At 42.3% G+C, this 19,857-nt stretch overlaps 1 protein-coding gene across 1 annotated transcript in view; it reads left to right on the top strand.

Annotated features, from left to right (window-relative positions):
* The window catches only part of BRINP1 (BMP/retinoic acid inducible neural specific 1), a 186,647-nt gene that overhangs the window by 129,171 nt on the left and 37,619 nt on the right, over positions 1–19,857 (top strand). Inside the window, exon 6 of the mRNA XM_011360967.1 lies at positions 18,512–18,748. Coding sequence (XP_011359269.1) covers positions 18,512–18,748 — 237 coding nt within the window. The remainder of the gene's footprint in view (positions 1–18,511; positions 18,749–19,857) is intronic.

The raw sequence follows: 19,857 nt of genomic DNA, 5'->3' as shown, positions 1-19,857 counted from the left end.
ATATTGTTTTAAGAGCTGGATACACACCACTGAATAAGCTAAGTTTCCATGATTTTGGAGCTTATACTTTGTATGTGGGGGGAGTAGACAATAAACAAGGAAACAAAGAAAATACACTTTCTTTACAATCAGAGAGAGGGAGGGAGGGAACAAGTTCGGCAGAAATTTGTAGAGCATGGAAAAGACTTTAGATATTACTCCGGATGAAATGAGGAGCCATTGCAAATGTGGACAGTGGAGTACCTTGACCTCACTGACATTTTAAGTGAATCACTATGACTGTTGACCAGATCAAGGGAAAGAACATATATAAGGAACCCAGTTAGGAGCTACTGTATTTATCAAGATGAGAGAAAATGGTGGCCTGGACCATGATAGTGGCAACAAGGGTTGGGAGATGTAATCGAATTACGGGTATATTTTTAAGTAGTGCTGACATGATTTGGTAATGGACTAAGAAACTTGTAAGATGAGAGAAAGAGGAGCAGAAGATGATTCCCATGTTTCACTTGAGAATGGCAATGGTGGGATTGTCTTGCCAATGTGACGAGACTGTGGGAGGGAGAAGTTTTGGTGGGACATGAGAAGTGGGGTTTGAACCTAAGTTTGAGAAACCTATCATACATACAAACGTGTATGCTGAGCTAGCATTTGGCAAGTCAGAGGAGAGAAACAGAGATATAAATTAGCATAGAGACGATATTTAATTGGTAAAATTACCTTGGGAGAAAGTATAGTTAGAGAAGAGAAGAGATCCAGTTATGGAGCCATGGTGACTTTAATCTTGAAGGGTTGGGATAATGGGATGATAATGAGGAGCAAGAAAAGAAAACTAAGAAGTGGCCGGGGAGAGGGGAAGAGAGCCAAGAGAGTATAGTATCCTGGAAGCCCAGGAAAGAATGTTTTTCAAAACAGAGATCGTGGTCAACTGTGTCACATGCTGCTGGTAGGAGAATCAAGATGAATACTGAGAACTAACCAGTGCATTTAGCAACAGGGAGGTCTTGGGCGACCTTGACCAAAATGTTTCAATAGAATTATGGAGATGAAAGCCTGAATCGAATGCATTCTAGAGAAAATAGGAAGAGAGGAAGAGAAGACAAGGGATATAGCAGACTCTACAGAGAAATATTGCAGTAAATAACACGACAGCAGAAAGTGATGTGGAGTCAGTGACTTTTTCTTCTTTTTTAATATAGAAGCAACAAAATTTTTATATGCTGGCGAGAATTATTATTCAGAGAGGGGAAATTGATTCTGTAAGCAAGAGGGATTATTTTAGGGTCAGAGTCGAGCAGGCAAGAATGAAGAGCGTCTTGGGTACGACTGGAATTATTTGCCTTAGAGAAGACCGCCTGCTAGTCCATCATTGTGAAGGGAGGGAAAGGAGAGCTTATGGACCCAGAGGAGGATGCAGTTTATAGATGTGATAATGCGGGCATTTTCTTGAACTTTTCTTTTGATTACTCTTCATAGAACTCATGTGCATCTCTGAAATTGGAATGTTTCTTATAACTGATGGTGTGTCATAGTTTAATTGGCAGACTGTTTTTTTTCTTAGTGTACATAAAACAATGATACCTCTTACAATGACTGGCATCTTATATTCAATGGCATATGATATTTTTTTCTTAAAGAAAAAAGGAGTGAGGTGACTAGCCTGTTCTCAGCATCTAAAAGAGATAAATGGACAGGAAGAAGGTAAAGATCTTTAAAAGATGGGATATGGGATGAAATACTGGTGACATGAGGCATTGGATACTCTCTGCACCTCCAGAAAGGGTCACCGTGAGCCTCTGGTGTGTTTTGAGAACCCCCTTCTAATATTGACCTTCAAATGGTACATTGCACGTGTCCATCTCACATCATTTTCCTCCTCCTTCCTGCTCCCTCCCCTACCTTTTTTTCTTTTCCTGTGTCTTTTCTTGAAACTTAGCCTCCTCCCAGACTAAGCCCTATCTTCTATCGCTCACACACCCAGAATCTCTTACTGCCTTAAATGACCTCTGTTCTCTTTCACTGAGTTCAGTTCATCCTTCGGTGCCCAACACAAACGTGCACCCCCACATCAGGAATCCTCTCGTCTCCACCCCTGCCTGCCGTGGTTCAGCTACTCCCTTCATCACTCCTCCCTTCCTTGGGCCATCTCAGTGTGATTGCCAAACCAGCCTCCTTGATTCTGATCACTCCCGCTATCCGTCTCCGTCACCACAGCCAGCGTGATCTTAAAATCAAACCTAATACTGTCACTTTCTTGCTTCAAATCCTTCCCAACCTCTGTGAGAGAGATTTTGGTATCAAGTCTAGACTTTTTAACTTGGCATCAGGACACGTAATCAAACCCTTCATGTCTTCATCTTATTTCACCATCCAACACATACTCACATCTTCTCTCCAGGCCTGTGGAATTTCTTACATTTCACTGCAAGCTGTCTGTTAAAGTTTTATTTTGTATGACTTTGCACCTTTGCACGTTGCCTCTTAAAGCCCCGGACTTTCACTGCTCCCAGGAGAGCTTCTCTTACCTCTTTTTCCCCTTGGGAGAAAGTATAGTTAGAGAAGAGAAGGGATCCAGTTATGGAGCCATGGTGACTTTAATCTTGAAGGGTTGGGATAATGGGATGATAATGAGGAACAAGAAAAGAAAACTAAGAAGTGGCCGGGGAGAGGGGAAGAGAGCCAAGAGAGTATAGTATCCTGGAAGCCCAGGAAAGAATGTTTTTCAAAACAGAGATCGTGGTCAACTGTGTCACATGCTGCTGGTAGGAGAATCAAGATGAATACTGAGAACTAACCAGTGCATTTAGCAACAGGGAGGTCTTGGGCGACCTTGACCAAAATGTTTCAATAGAATTATGGAGATGAAAGCCTGAATCGAATGCATTCTAGAGAAAATAGGAAGAGAGGAAGAGAAGACAAGGGATATAGCAGACTCTACAGAGAAATATTGCAGTAAATAACACGACAGCAGAAAGCGATGTGGAGTCAGTGACTTTTTCTTCTTTTTTAATATAGAAGCAACAAAATTTTTATATGCTGGCGAGAATTATTATTCAGAGAGGGGAAATTGATTCTGTAAGCAAGAGGGATTATTTTAGGGTCAGAGTCGAGCAGGCAAGAGTGAAGAGCGTCTTGGGTACGACTGGAATTATTTGCCTTAGAGAAGACCGCCTGCTAGTCCATCATTGTGAAGGGCGGGAAAGGAGAGCTTATGGACCCAGAGGAGGATGCAGTTTATAGATGTGATAATGCGGGCATTTTCTTGAACTTTTCTTTTGATTACTCTTCATAGAACTAATGTGCATCTCTGAAATTGGAATGTTTCTCATAACTGATGGTGTGTCATAGTTTAATTGGCAGACTGTTTTTTTTCTTAGTGTACATAAAACAATGATACCTCTTACAATGACTGGCATCTTATATTCAATGGCATATGATATTTTTTTCTTAAAGAAAAAAGGAGTGAGGTGACTAGCCTGTTCTCAGCATCTAAAAGAGATAAATGGACAGGAAGAAGGTAAAGATCTTTAAAAGATGGGATATGGGATGAAATACTGGTGACATGAGGCATTGGATACTCTCTGCACCTCCAGAAAGGGTCACCGTGAGCCTCTGGTGTGTTTTGAGAACCCCCTTCTAATATTGACCTTCAAATGGTACATTGCACGTGTCCATCTCACATCATTTTCCTCCTCCTTCCTGCTCCCTCCCCTACCTTTTTTTCTTTTCCTGTGTCTTTTCTTGAAACTTAGCCTCCTCCCAGACTAAGCCCTATCTTCTATCGCTCACACACCCAGAATCTCTTACTGCCTTAAATGACCTCTGTTCTCTTTCACTGAGTTCAGTTCATCCTTCGGTGCCCAACACAAACGTGCACCCCCACATCAGGAATCCTCTCGTCTCCACCCCTGCCTGCCGTGGCTCAGCTACTCCCTTCATCACTCCTCCCTTCCTTGGGCCATCTCAGTGTGACTGCCAAACCAGCCTCCTTGATTCTGATCGCTCCCGCTATCCGTCTCCGTCACCGCAGCCAGCGTGATCTTAAAATCAAACCTAATACTGTCAACTTTCCTGCTTAAAATCCTTCCCAACCTCTGTGAGAGAGATTTTGGTATCAAGTCTAGACTTTTTCACTTGGCATCAGGACACGTAATCAAACCCTTCATGTCTTCATCTTATTTCACCATCCAACACATACTCACATCTTCTCTCCAGGCCTGTGGAATTTCTTACATTTCACTGCAAGCTGTCTGTTAAAGTTTTATTTTGTATGACTTTGCACCTTTGCACGTTGCCTCTTAAAGCCCCGGACTTTCACTGCTCCCCGGAGAGCTTCTCTTACCTCTTTTTCCCAGATTATTAGGCATCCCACCCACCTGTCCCCTGAGACTTGTCACATGCACGTAGTCGGTTATTAGTCATTCAACTTCCTCACTGAAGTGAAAGTTCCTCAGTGGTAGGGACCTTTTCTATCTCTAGAATAATATATAGAACCTGGTACAGAAACAGCGCTCAGAAGATATTTGTTAAATAAATTTGCGAATGAATGAATGAATGATTAAATGAATGAATCACCAAGCCCTTAGTATGCTCTGCTTTCTGTGAACTTTTACCCTTCTCATTCCAGTTCATCCTAACAACCATTTTCTGAGGGCCTACTGTGTGCCAGCCACTGTGTTGCCTGGCACGGATAGCATTCTTCAAAGAACACGGGCTTTTCCAGCGGAATTAGATGGTGCCTCCTCCAGGCAGAGGCCATGCCCCTTAATCCTCCAATACCACCTCTTCTGAAAAACCTCTTTTAAGACCTCTTTTATGGTATAATTTTTTTTTACTCATCTGGCAACATATTCATTTAGTGCCAGTGTTATCTCTTCTCTTTAAGGGAAGGATTCGGCCTTGCCAGCTTCGTATTTCATCATATTCAACACAGTGCCACGGAGATAGGAACTCAGTCCATATTTCCTAAATTAAAGTTTTGTGTACGATTAGTGCCAAAGTGACAATAGAAAGAGGAAGACTAGGAGGAGAGGGGAAAGGGAAGAAAGAGGCAGAGGAAAGGGAGTGGAAAGACAGGGAGGGAAGGAAGAGAAAAGGATGAAGGAGGGGAAGAGGAAGAGAGGAAGAGGGTAAGGGGGGAGGAGAGTGAGGAGCAAGAGAAGGAAGCTGAGAAAGAGAAGTCGCACCCGTGATCTCTTTCCTCAGCAGCCAGGCATCATAAATGGAGTGAAGACGATTATTTTCAAAATGATCTGACAACAAGAAGTGGCAGAAGAACAGAGTGTAGAAGTGCTCAAAAATAACCTCTTTTTGAGCTGCCGCTCCTTTTTAGGCATTATGCATATGTCCACTGGCCAGTTTGTCCCTCCCACCAGCTAAGAGCTAGGGATCATCATCCCCATTATACAGATGAAGAACCCGAAGCTCAAGGAGGTTGAAATCTCTTCCCCAAGGTCCCCCAGCTTTTGGTTCCTAGTCGCCTGGCCTCTAAGGCTACTTCACTTCACTGGCGGAGCCCTGAGTCAGCACAACACATTCTAGATGTGGGTAGAAGCGGGAAACATCCCTGCCCAACTGCAGTAACAGAGGAAGAGGGGACGGGAGATGATCGGGCCTCCTTTTTATAAAGCCCCCTCCTCTTCCACGCCCCCATCACTTCATGTGGGCCTGTGAGCCCAAGCTGGAACACCTGAGAATTGCAGCCAGCCCTGCTCTAGTCAGCAGCCTTGGGATGGGTCCTCATTAAGGTCGATGGAGGGTCACATGCAGGCGATAGCTTATGACTGAGGCCCTTCTTGTCCGATTAGCAGGGCCCTGAAAGGCACTGATGGGATCCATGTTTCTGCCTTCCCTTGGCTCTGTCTGTGAGGTCTGTGGAGCAAAATTGCAGCACCTTTCTGTCAAATGGGACTGCTGACTTCCACCCTGGTGATAGCCAAATGTTGGTTTTCCTTTATGAGCCAGGGAGTGCCCTGTGTTGTCAGGAGGAGAACTGGAATCCTCTTAAGAAGTGGATTGAAGATGTCCATTAAAGACTCAATCAGAAAACAAATAGAATGGGGAGAGTCAGGAGAGCAAATCTGAGAGTGACAAGACCTTGGACTAGTTAAGTCTCTGAGCTGCTCTGGGTCAGCTAATCTGCAAAACGGGCATAAGAAGACCTCTGCCTTGGAACAATTGTCCTGCATCTAATAGGAAAATATGTAGGAAGTACCCAACCTAAAAACCAAGAGGGCTGATAGGAAATAATAATCATAGCTACAATTTAGGATAATTCTCATGTGCCAGGTACAGAACTCATTTTTCATATCGGTATCTCATGTAAACCTCAACATCATTCTATTTTCCAGATTCGAACATTGAGGCTCACAGAAGTTAACTCCGTTATAGGTGACAGAACAAGAATTTGAACCCACTCAATGCCAGTGCTCTTAAACTGTACACCACATTCTTTCTCAACCTGGGACGTATAAATCATAATCATGGTTTTCGTTAGAGCCAGTAGTTATGTAGCCCTTTCTATGTGCTTCTGCGTTCTGCTATTTACTTTAGAAAGTCTGTGACTTTCCTAAAATTACCTGTCAACTTGTGTATGTGGATAGATGTGTCATTTTCATAGCTATTCACATACTCTGTGAAGGATCCAGAACCAGCAAAGATCAAATACCTTTATGACAGAATATTACGAAGGCCTTGCAACATTCCAGGTACACGACTGTAGAACATGCTGTCTCTGACCTGGGGAAATCTGGAATCATTTGGTGACTCGAAACTCAGACTTGTACAGAAAGAGATGGAAATTCTGATGGCGTATAAGCTGATGTTGAGAGAAGGGGTAGCAGAGCACTTGCCTCTCGTGGTATGTGGTCATGTAGGGCTTTACCTTTCAATAGGCTTGTGGCCGAGTGTGCCGCATAGAAATCCTGACTGACAAATGGTTTGATGTGGCAATATGGTCTCCTGTAATCACCACGTCCCATTCAGTTCCTCGTTGAGCTCATTGACTGCAAAGACCGGACATCAGGATGGCGAAAGCCAAAATAAATCACTCATGGAAATTAATTCACTGACTGTATAGATATGGTACCTGTTTATTTTTTATAATTATTAAGTCAATCCTCATTTTTTCCCTCACAATTCAACTTAGTCAGAATTAAGCTCTTATTCGACACTGTGAACATAACACTTGCGATGTGCCTTTCTTACATTCTAGATGCATTCTATCTTGTCTTGTGCACAATTGTACATATTTCCTACTAAACTGTAATTAAGATCCCTGAGGGCACAAACCATATTCTTTTTTATTTGCTCATTATTCACTTCTCTTTAGTTCAGTGTTCAGCTCTTAGTAGGTACTCGATAAATAGGTCCTGATTTAAATTTATTTCAACCATCAAATCAATTTGTTTTGAAACTTAGTTTTTTATTGTGGTAAAATATGCATAACATAAAGTTTAACGTTTTAACCATTAAATGCTCAGTTCACTGGCATTAAGTATATTCACAGTGTTGTATAACTATCATCACTAGCAAATTCTAGACACTTGTCACTACCCCAAATGGAAATTCCGCATCCATTCTACTCCTCATCCAGCTCCCGGCAGCTATTAATTTTCTTTCTGTTTCTGTAGATTTGCCTATTCTGGATATTTCATGTAAGTGAAATAATATAATATATTTTGTATGTTTTGTCTGTTGGCTTCTTTAATATAACAAAGTATTTTCAGACTTCATCCATGTTGTTAGATGCATCAGTATTTAATTCTTTTATGGCTGACTTAAATTGCATTTTATGGTTGTACCACATTTTGTTTACCCATTCATAGCTTGATGGACATTTAGGTTGCCTCCACCGTTTTGACTATTGTGAATATTACTGCTATGAACATTTGTGAACACGTTTGTTTGAATACCTGTCTATAATTCTTTTGAGTACATATCTTAAGAGTGGAATTGCTGAATAATATAATTTAAAAAAAGGTTTGGTATAAAAAGAAGTTTAGTTTGTGGTAGATTACATGACTGCATTGTTCACTTCCCTGAGAGAATTGTCAATGCATTGCCAGGTGACTGGCAGTGCTGTCCTGTGGGAGATGTGCGCGTCTCATCTAGTTGACATTGGACTTGACCATATGATTTACTTTGGCCAGTGGAATGTGAGACAACAGAATGCATGCCTCATGTTAGCAGACACTTTAGGAGACATTGCCTTGGATTTTGTTCTTTCTTTCTGTCCTGTAAGTGGCATATACCTGAGAAAGGCTGCTTCTTCAGCCTAGGCCCCAAATGAAAAAGACTTGGGGGCCAGGGTCAAAGCCAAGCCAACAGGAAACGTGAGCAAGAAATAAATCTTTGTGGTTACAAGCCACTGAGATTTTGAGGTTATTTATGACCACACAGTAACTTAATCAAAGCTCGATAATACTGAAACACTGGATTAAATGACATCGACCACATTTACTTACTTACTGCAGGCCTTCTCAGTGCCTTAACTGTGCTAATGTGTATTATGGGTCTCAAGAGGTAGATTAAATACATAGTTTTCTAAATGTATGTGATCCTGGGTACATTTGCAGATTTATGATCCTGTGGCATACAACTTGGCAAACGCTGGACTGTGTCTACCATTTGACTTCATTCCTATCCCCTTGCACCTTGAGGTTAGAGACCACGTCTTAGTCAATTTCCATATCTCTAGTATCAAGTACAGCACGTGGCTTAATAAAGTGATGAGTGAAAAGACTTTCCAATAGTTGCTGAATCGTGCAGTTTAATTTTTGCATACCTACTATAGTCTAGCACTGTGTTTGATATCTTGGAAAGAATGTAAAGAAATACACACACACACACACACACACACACACACACACACACACACACACACACACACACAGTTCTAGACCTCAAGAATCATAGTGTGTAGCTATGGATCCAAAACAAAATACGTGCTAAAATCTGTGGTCAAGTCCTTTAGTAATATTGTTCTCTTAGGATGGTCTTTGGATCTGAGTATTATTTTTTTACTCAGATTTTCTGAGCAGCTGTCTCTTTCATTACTGAGCTGAAGTTACTACAACTTCAGGTTTCAAGCTGTAGTATTGGGAATGATGACATAGGTCCTGCTCGTGAGGGATGACTCTAGAAAGGTGGGACATGCTAGGCGCAGAGCAGAGAACCGCAGTCTTCTCTGAAGCATATTCTGTCTAAATTCACCTTCATTCAGACATGTTTACTGGTGCTCATTCATGTGCTAGATGTCAGGGAAATGGGAGACAAATAGGCACTGCCTTTTCCATTCGAGGAGCTCACAGACCAGGAGGAACATGAATATGAACACACACAAAATGATGCGATCAGTATTCTATTAGATTTGAGATATGTGCAAGGTGCTTTTGATTGCCAACAAACAGGATGCCCGGGATTGCCAAAGGCCTTCTGGGAAAGCAACAGAAAACAGGACGAGGATAGGAAATGACATTAGTTGACCAATTGTCATGTACTAAGACAGTTATAACATGTGTTATGTAATTGATTTTGTTCTCCAATTCACTGAGGTATAATTTACATCCAGAAAAATTCACTTTGTTGAGGTAAACAGGTTCTATGAATTTGACAGACATATCCAGTCATGTCAATAAGATACCACCGCAGTCAGGATATCAACTTGTTCATTTAATTTTTACACCAGCCCTACAATGAACGCTTTAATAAAGAAACTGAGAATCAGAAAAGTTAGGCTTCTTAATCTTAAGTTCCCAAGGTCTTGCAGTTAGTAATAGCTGAGCCAAAATTTGGATAGAACTTGGCACGCTTCGGGGACAGAGGCAGGTGTTACTGGATGTAGCAAGGAAAGGGCAGTAGGTTAGGGGAGAATTTGGAGACGTCAGCTGATCTAGGGATCAGGGAACACAAGTCTTACGGGTGTCAGATTTGGTTTTTATCATGAGCTCTGTGAAGAAGCTTTTATTGAAATTGAATTGACCTCTTCTTAAAGCTTCAAGGGTATCTTCATGTTGAAATTTTATGAAATTTAATTTTAAAAATATTTTGGCCTCTACATCCTTGGTGATTTCATAGTTTAGACCATATCCTCTTTTTTAAAGTTGAAATTGTCATTTAGAAGTCTCCCTGCCCCCAATCCCTTTTGTCAGTATAAATCCTCCTGTATTTGTATTTATTTGTTTATTGCTATATCCTTCACTGAACGGTAAATTCCATGAGAGCAAGGGTTTTGTTTCTTGTTTCCTGTCTTTTCTCCAGAGCCCAGAAGAGTGTCTGGCACATAAAGGTCACTAATTGATCTTCACTTAATAAACGAATGAACGACAGCACAGAATAGACTCATAGAAAATCAAGGTTGAAAGAATCTTAATGATCAGTTAGCACTGGGGCTGGCAAACCTTTTCAGAAAAGAGCCAGATGGTAAATGTTTTAGGCTTTGTGGGTCACACATAGTCTCTGTTGCAAGTATTCAGTTCTTCCACTGTAATGCGAAAGCAGCTATAGACAATAGTTCAACAAATCTGTGTGGCTGTGCTCCAACACAATTAATTTACAAAATTAGATGGCAGAGTAATTTGGCCCATGAGTCATAGTTTGCCAACTTCTGTATCTATCAGTGTCGGCTAGGTTATGCTGTGCTAACAAACAATCCCTGAATCTCAGTGGTTGGGAAAAGTAAATGCTCCTTTTTTACTGATACCACAACATGGTCACAGGTCAATTGTGCTTCTGCCCCTCCAGTGGCCTCTATATGAAACATTACTGTTCTTGGGGTGATGGGAAAAGAGAAATTGATCAACTCATGTGTTAATTCTTATACCTTTATTTTGTAAGTTGCACACATCACTTACCCATTTCATTGGCAAAAATATGTCGTGTGAACCCACCTGAGTTCAGAGGGCGGGCGTGTGCGATTTTTTCAAAGGGAGGACACTGCAGGGAGGAGCAGGGAATATGAGTTAACGACAACCCAATCTACCGCATGTCATTTGGACCTTGGGTTCTTTAGAGCGTTCTTACCGTGTCAACTTTCAAATTCTGCATGTACTCTTCCAATGATGAGGAAGGAGCCCTCTACCTACTAAAGAAACCCATTTCATCGAAGCTCAAAATTTCTGATAGTTAAACAGATTTTCATTGTATAGGCTGAATTTCATTTACCTGCATCTTCCATTCAAGGGTTTCAAGTCTACCTACTCCTTAAGATCCCGTGAAATAGATGATGATACATGGGAACAGAAAAGGTTACTCTATGCAGAAGAGGGAGCCAGAACCCACCCACTTCCCCGCCCCCCCCCCCCGCCCCCAGGTAGCTGCCTTTATTTCCCAGAGAGCAAATGACCCCTCACGCAGACAGGACTGAACTTCTGAATGAGATCATAGCCTTTTTGCCCTTTCTGCACAGTTTCACCCGGTGAATTATCGTCTTATTTTCATTCCACTCCAATGAGCTGTCAGCGATGGATACTGTAATTCACAGCAATAGAAACACAAACAGATGGGTAATTGACCTGCATGCCTTCATTACACTAGAGTTCAGAATGGCTGTTGGAGCTATAAAGTCCTTTATCTGCCAGTCTGAAATCCCTGGGCTTTCACAAGGAAGGGGATCAGGATGACTTTTTGCAAAAGGTGCAGTCCTTGTTGTTCTCCCCACCTCATGCTCTTCAGAAATAGACAGAATTTGACAAGCAGAACTTAGCAGGTACGAGACAACAGCTGGGACTCTGATAGGGCTTAGAGCTATCTGCAGGGGGCCACATTCTGATGCAAAAACAGGACAGAGAAATATTTATACAAAACCAAAATAGAACCTAACCTGCATTATTCCTCTTCCTCTTAGCATTGCACAAGATCGTGCATTTAATATCTAACGAAATAGGTCAGAAAAGAGCAAATCCATCAAAAATAGTGCTATGTTAAGTAATTAGGATGTAGAATAAAATGAAACAAAGCTGCGAATAAAAACCCAGGAAGATGTATGGTCCTTGTAGAAAAGACTTAGATTGCTCCAAGGTATTCACACACTAATCTTCGCCCAAGCCCTAAGGCACGCCCTCTGCCCAGAACACAAGTGACCTCCCTTCTTCATCTGTTAAGACCAAGTTCATGTTTCAGGACTCTACCCGCATCCCCCGCATCACAAAGCCTCTCATAATTATTGTCTCCAGACTCATTTTCTTTCATCTTCATAATAGATCACTGACTTATTCAATATTTGAAAAATATTAAACATAGTATTTATTAAATATATTTATTAAACCTAGTGTGCTACTATGTACCAGAGACGATGCTACTTTTTGTTTTTATTATCGGTTAAGTCCTTTGCCTCTTGTCCTTGGATTTTGTGCTTTAGTTTTGAATCTCCAGATAGCCCCTCTGTGTCCTTAGGAGGTCAGAAGCATCTTCTCTCACAACTCGCCATGTACTACTTGTTGAAGGAAGGAAGAGGCTAAGAGTTCCCTTCAGCAAAAGAGCAGGATCATGGTCAGAGGTCAAGGTTGGACTCCAGTCTCCAGATCTCAGGGGCACCGTTAGCTTTTCTTGATTGGGTCTTCTTTTCCAGACATTAAGTGTTCCCCAGCCGCACTGAGCACGGTCGCCTAAACCAGGTGCTCGCTTTACACAGCAATGCTATTGACGATGGAAGGTCTCCAGGGATCCAATGGATAGAAGGTCTCCCTGAAAGTTCTTAAGTTCTTCTGTTATTTTAGCACTGCCTTCCCCAATGGTTGAAACTCAACAACACAGTGAGCCTTTCCCCCCACCCCACCCCCACCCCCACCGCCTGAATCTCAGGTATACTCAATGCCGTTATAGACAAAGATCCTTACCTTTTATTGCTGTAAGAAATGCTGTTCCTCTAATGAGCCGACAGATCTCTGCTGTGTGTCATTCTCCCCTTCAGAGACTTGATCTTCTCTGAGGCATCAGAACTCTTTCTTCTCTTCTCTAAGGAACTTGGACGCAAACAAGCAAACAAAAAAGATGAACCTTAATCAGAAAAGAAGGTGATTGCCAAGTTGGTTGGTTCCTAATTGGAAGGAGTTCTACTGCCTGAGATATTTGCCATTGTGATTCATTTTCTAGATGGCTCTTCCTGTGAATCTGTCATCCCCTGATTCCTGTTAATCCATTAGGTCTCCGTTTAAATGCCTCTTCCTCTAGGAGAGCCTCTTTGGCCACCCCTACTCCATGCTGGGTTGGGTGTTCTTGCTCTGTGTTCCCTGAGCAACCTTGTGCTTCTGGTTGAGCACTGGTCTCACTGCATCCAAGCAGCTTGTTTACATGTCTGTCTCCTTCATATACCATGAGACAGGGAATTCCCCCTGATATCTCTGGCAGGGTGTCTGAAACATAGTAGGGTTTAAGCAGAGTTTAAACAATATGTCTGGAAGGAAATAAAGAGAGGAGAGAAGAAAAGAAGGAAAGATGAAAGGGAGGAAGGAAGGAAGAAAGGATGGAAGAAGGAAGGAAGGAAAGGAAGGGAAGAAGGAAGGGAAATTTATTGAAGTACAAACAACGGAATGATAAATAATGAAGACCTATAGTAACTACTGTTGAAAATGTACTCTTGGCATGCTTCCTGCTGGCCCAAATGAAGTCACTCAAGGAGGATTTTTCTAAGAAAGGCTCGAGTTGGGTCTAAGTAATGGATTATGTTCTGGTATAGTGTAAATAGGGGTACCTAACATTTATTGAACCCTTAATTATGTCAGTGTCTTAGTTGGCTTGGGCTGCTATAACAAAATACCATAGACTGGGTGATCTAAACATAGATATTCATTTGTTACAGCTCTGGAGGCTGAGATGTCTTAGATCAAGGAGCCAGCAGGTTCAGTGCCTGGTAAAGGCAGCTCCAGGCTTATAGACAGCTGCTTTCTCACTGTGTGCTCACATGGTCTTTCCCTGATGTGTGCTCATTGAAGGAGGTGGGCGGGAGGGAGAGGGAGAAGGAAAGGGAGGGAGGGTGAGAGAAAGCGAGAGAGAGAGAGAGAGAGAGAGAGAGAAAGAGAGAGAGAGAGAGAGTGAGAGAGAGAGAGAGAATTTGAGCGCTTGACTATCTCTTCCTCTTCTTATAAAGGCACTAATCCTATCACAGAGGCCCCATCTTCATGACCTAATCTAACTCTAATCACCCACCCAAAGGCCCCATCTCCTAACACCATCACATTGGGATTAGGTTTCCACTTAGGTAGTTGAATTTTAGAGAGATGCAAACATTTGGCCCGTGACAGCCAGGTTCTTGTTTAAGGGCTGTGTGTGCCTTTTCTCCCCTCGTTTACTTCTCACAACAGCTCTGGAAGGTGATTGTTGGGATTTTAACTTCCTAGGCCAGAAAACTGAATTTCAGACAGGCTACGACATTCCCAGAGGCCGCCCAGTGCCGGAGCTGCCCTGGGAACACTAAGCCCAGACATCATCCCAGCTTCCACCCTCGCCCGTGGAGAGGTGGAAGGATCCTCAAGTATTTCAGAACTCGGTCGGAATTCCTGAATGAAAGTCCTGAGTCTGTTACTCTAGTTGTGGATCTTTGGGCAGGCCACCTAACTTTTCGATTCTAACATCTTCTAAACCTAATGGGGCAGCTTTTTTTTTTTTTTTTTTTTTGTGCCTAGAGCTTATGCTGGACGTGGCCTGAATTTATACTCCGGGGGTCCATAGTGGACAGATAAGACCCCGTCCCCCTAAAGCCCACTCTCTAATGGGAGAGATGGAAAAATAAACATGAAAACAAATTAGTAAGATAATTTCAGTAAGTCACAAATCCTATGAAGAAACTAGGAGAGGCGTTTTAATTGGGGGTGGTCTGGGAAGGTCCCAACTGTAGGACGAGGGAGCCATGCAGAGATCTGGGAAAAGAATAGTCTGGTTTGCAGGGAAAGACAAGTGTAAAAACTGTAGGAATGATATGACTGGCACATGGAGGGGCTGAGCAAAAGGCAGGATGCCCAGTGTGCTCTGAATAGGGAAGAGAATGTTAAGAGGTAAGAAGGCAGGAGGCAAGGAAATAGAGCTCTCCTACCGTGTGCCAGAGAGAAGGAGAAATAATGTCTCAGACTGTACGTAAAATATAAAAAAGACTGCGAGATGCACGCAAGGTGAGGCGAGAGGAAGGGCTGAGGGAGACGGGGCAAAAATCAGGAAAAGAGGAGAAAGACGATGTAGATGTTCCCACATCTACATTGCCCACTCGCTCCGCGGAACGCTGAAACGTTCCATTTTCAAGTATAACAAGATGTTTTTTTTCCAAAGTATAATGAGATTGAAGGGAAAATATTCCATATGTTCAGCGTGGGTGAGTTGGTGTTCAAATGAATCTCTCGACTACTGCCTTCCTGGGTTTTGTGAGGCAAAATTTATATGCTTGGCAATAATGGTGGCCTTTTTTTTCTCTCTCTGATTTTCTCAGTTTTCCTTTGTGTGTGTGTGTGTGTGTGTGTGTGTGTGTGTGTCTTTGGGAACTGTGGGGACAGAATATTCCACCCCAGCCGGCAGCTGTATATCTTTCAAACAGTGGAACCACAGGCCAAGTCCCCCTCCGAATTATTTACGACTCCTATTGAAGTAGGCAGGATTCAGGCGCCGATCTAGGTGGTCAGCAATGGGCTTCTTTGTTGGACACAGGTCATCAGGAGAAGACTCTGGCGGTGACTGCTCTGTGAACCTACGCTGCTGTAGAAATGGTTATGTAACTTTAAATAGTAATGACATTTTGCAGAAAAGTGCTTTTTAATTGCTATGTCTTCATTATTCTCTTTCAAATTTGCCCAGGAGATTCTGCCTCAGAGACAGCTCACATGTTCTGAGTTTCCATTTTTAAAGAGCAGCCAGTTTTGTGTTTCAGCTGCTCCCAGAAACCCCCCAACCCCAAACTTCATCTGTTTTTGGTTGCATTAAATGGGGTAGGTAATATTGCCTTTTGTATCCTTGCCAAACAGAGAAATGATTTGATGCAATTTTCTAAAAATGCTCTCCCCAAATTCCTTTTGGGCTGGGACCAAGAATAGAATATTTTATCCCCTACAAAAGGGAGAAAGAAAATGATGAGCAAGCTGGTAAAATAGGACTGAGGGTATAATCTACAGAGTCCCTTTAAGCAACAGAAACTTAACCCCAATCCATAGACTTGGATGCCTATAGGGGATTGGGATAGGCTAAAAATAAATTCTGCTTTGCAAGTGAAAATGGCGATACAGATAAAATGACTCAATAATGCATGCTCTGAATGAATTGTAGACTTGGTTTAGAAGGGACTTTACTTCTTAATTTATTTTGCCCCCACCTTTCGGTATCTTATCATACCCCTGTGCAGTAAGTCCTTCAAGCAATTACTAAAACTTTGTCAGAACACCTTCCATACATATTGACTTAGGATCCTGAATAGCCCTCCTGCCACTGCCTGCAGGTTCAACAGCATAGAATTCTAAACACAACTTCTCATGAAATCTCTCCAAATACCTAAAGACTGCCTTCTGAGTCTTATCTTCTTTTGATCAAATACCTGCAGCTATTGTTCATGTATTCCAAAAGTTCTGTTGAAACTTTAAAAAACTTTAATCAGGGGAGTAATATTACACCATCGTCATCATCATCGGATATAGCAATAATTAACATTTATTCTTTGCTTGCTATGAGCCAGGAACTGTTCTAGACCATTTGCAGGAATTCGTTCCCTTGGTCTTCTCAACAACCTTTTGATGTAGGTACTAAAAGTATTTCCATTTTATAGAGGAGAAAGTAGAGCCTTGGAGAGGTTGAATAACTTGCTAGTGATGACTTAGGTAGCAAGAAGAGGAGCCTGACTCTAGTGATGCCCGACTTTTAACTACCTTATCATGGTTTTTTACCATAAAGCATGCTGCGGGCACAGGCATCCTTTCCACAAAGCCACCTCTGAAATGGTCATGTGAAGATGGGTTGAAATGATGGGGCTTCCTTCCTTCCTTCCTTCCTTCCTTCCTTCCTTCCTTCCTTCCTTCCTTCCTTCCTTCCTTCCTTTCTTTTTTCTTTCTTTCTAATTTGGAAGTGGGAGAGGGAAAGATACAAATCTAGAAACACAGATTCGTGAAGTAGAGAGAGAAATGCTGAGCTTATTCAGCAAATCTCTGACAAGTAAGATTTAAGGGGTGTCCCTGAAGCATGAATGATAAAAAAGAAAAATAATTCAAATCAGACAATTCTCTTTTACACGGTGAGTAGTAAAACAAGCCCATCTGCACTGATGGCTCAAACTGTTAGCAGCTCCAAACGAGCGAAGTGTCCCAGTGAAAGTCCTTCTGTCGGTTACCAGAGGCAAGAGGCTGCTGTGCTGATGTTGCAAGGGTACAGGAATGGTGCCTGTGCCCAGATAAGTCCTTCTCTGTCATTGCTCTCAGGATTAAGACTTTAATGAGTGACATATGGAGAAAAGATCGTGAGATGTGGTCAGGAGTGCTCATCCTATAACCAGGGGTTAGTCTAAGCTTTTTTATTTTTAGAGCAAAAAGGAGAAAGTTAATTCTCTCTGACGTCATTCTTCACTGATAGATATATATATATATATGTTTGTTTGTTTTTTAATCATACAGTGATCTTATTAAATTATATCACTCTTCACAGGTCATTCTTACCCTTGAAATTTACCAAAGTATCCCCGTTATCCATGAAATGAAGTCCAAAGTTTTTAGCATATAAAACTCTTTGCACTCTGGCGTCTGCTCCTCTCTGAAACCTCTTTTCCTACAGCACTGCACCCCGACCCATCCAAATCCATTTCATTCACGGGTGACTCCCAGACATGGTGTGCCTTTGTTCTTGCTGTTCCTTTCTTCGGAACGTACTTCCTGTTCTTCTTTTTCCATGATGCTCTCTTATTCACTTTCAACCAGCTCAAATATCATGTCCAGTACAGAGTTTTCTCTGCTCCCCAAGCAGTGTTATTTGCAGGCTTCTGCTGCCTAGTTGCCTCATGTGGCCATCTCTGCTTCAGGTCTATAAAGCTGTGTTATGATGATATGTGTCTGGGTCTAGCCCTGCTGATTATATTGTAAACTCCCCAAGGGCTAGGATCATGTCTTTTTTTTTTTCTTCTATCTCTATAGACCTAGCACCTAGCTCAAGACTTATGCTTCATAAATAGGGTTCATAAATATTTGAAGAAAGGAAAAAGAAGGAAATGAAAGAAATAAGAAAAAAATAAACAATAATCTTGTGCTTTCAATAAGGGTTTTCTCCCAAAATGGAAAAGGTAGATTTCAGATCTGCCTCTAGCCTCAGTCCTGATCTAACATAATAGAGTATACATTTCAGAGATAGCCAAGGTCATGACCTGAGAAGTTTATGTCGAAGCAATACCACTGGAGGCCTTGCCGATTGTGTCTGGATCTAGGCAGGCCCAGAAATATTTTGGTTATGACACACAAGGAGAAAGCCAGCGGCTTCAGATTCCTAAGCATCACCTTTCGAAACTGTTAATGAAACACCTTTTTTAACCTTTCTGTCTCCCCTTCTCGCTCTTCTCGAACAGGTCTTCAGATAATCTTCCCTCAGTATCTGCAAGAGAAGTTTGTCCAGTCGGCCTTGAGCTACATCATGTGCAACGGTGAGGGGGAGTACGTGTGCCAGAACAGCCAGTGTAGGTGTCAGTGCGCGGAGGAGTTCCCACAGTGCAACTGCCCCATCACCGACATCCAGATCATGGAGTACACGCTGGCCAACATGGCCAAGTCCTGGGCCGAAGCTTATAAGGACCTGGAGAACTCAGGTAGAGAGCCTAAGTTAGCACCGCTGCATGAATGGCACTGAGCCAAGTCTAGAAAAGCAAACTGTCTAATTGGAATTAGAACTGCTGTGAGGGAAGATTCGATGACCTTCACCCACTCCAAGTCTGTCACTTTGGAGGGTCCAGAGCCAGGTCTAGTAGCCGTCAGGGAGTGGGCACTCGGTAAATTTCCACTGAGTGGAATAATGGGTACTATAATCAAGTTTGCAGCCCTGTGGTGTGTTATTTCTGTTGAACCCAGAAGTCAGAGAAATGCCACATAGCACATAGGAAACCTCTAGAGAATGGAGAGTCAAGGTATTTGTATTGATTCCTGAGCTGTGCGTCTGTCTATTTCTCTAAACAAACAGATGCACATATATGTGTAAATATGTATATGTACATATATATGTAGATATAGAAATATAGATATAGATATAGGTATAGATATGCAAGGAATTCACCGACTGCCATAGCTGGAAGTCACTTTTCAGGTAACTTAGCTATTCTTGCTTTTCACAGTTAAGGGAAATGGATTTCAGGTGAGGAAAGTCAGTCTACCCAAGACCATCACATAGGTGAGGTGCAAAGTTGGATCTCTGCCCTCATGCAGTTTCTAGTTAATGGGAAAGCCACACATTAATCATATAATGCAAGTGATTATGGCACTTTCATCATATGTGTGTAAAGAATAAGAAGCTACTGTGAGCAAATCACGCAGAGTTGGGAGTCGATGTGCTCAGGAGATCCAGGAGAGGCCACCTTGAGGAAGAGCAGAAAAGTCTGAGTATCTGACTGTGGTGCAGAGATCAGAGGCTGGGGACAGGTCCACCAATGGGAGGCTGTCACAAGGTGCCTGGAAGAGAGATGACTGTGGTGTGGGTTAGGGCTGTGGAATAGGTGGTAAAAATGGGAATGCATCTCTGTGCAGAGATGCCAAGATATTTAGAAGGAAGAATTAGCAGAACTTGAGAAGGGCCTTGAGATGAGATCCAAGAACTTCTTTTCGGTATGTTTGTTAGATGATTTGATGCATGTTGCTAGAAAGTGCTGGGAGGTTTGGGAAGAGGACTGTGTGCTCAGTTTTGGACATGAAAACCTTGGGAATCCTC

This window comes from Pteropus vampyrus, unplaced genomic scaffold (assembly GCF_000151845.1).
Source record: "Pteropus vampyrus isolate Shadow unplaced genomic scaffold, Pvam_2.0 Scaffold61, whole genome shotgun sequence".
Lineage (NCBI taxonomy): Eukaryota > Metazoa > Chordata > Mammalia > Chiroptera > Pteropodidae > Pteropus > Pteropus vampyrus.
The sequence above is the reverse complement of the archived record's forward strand: the minus strand, read 5'-3'. Positions and strand labels throughout refer to the sequence as shown.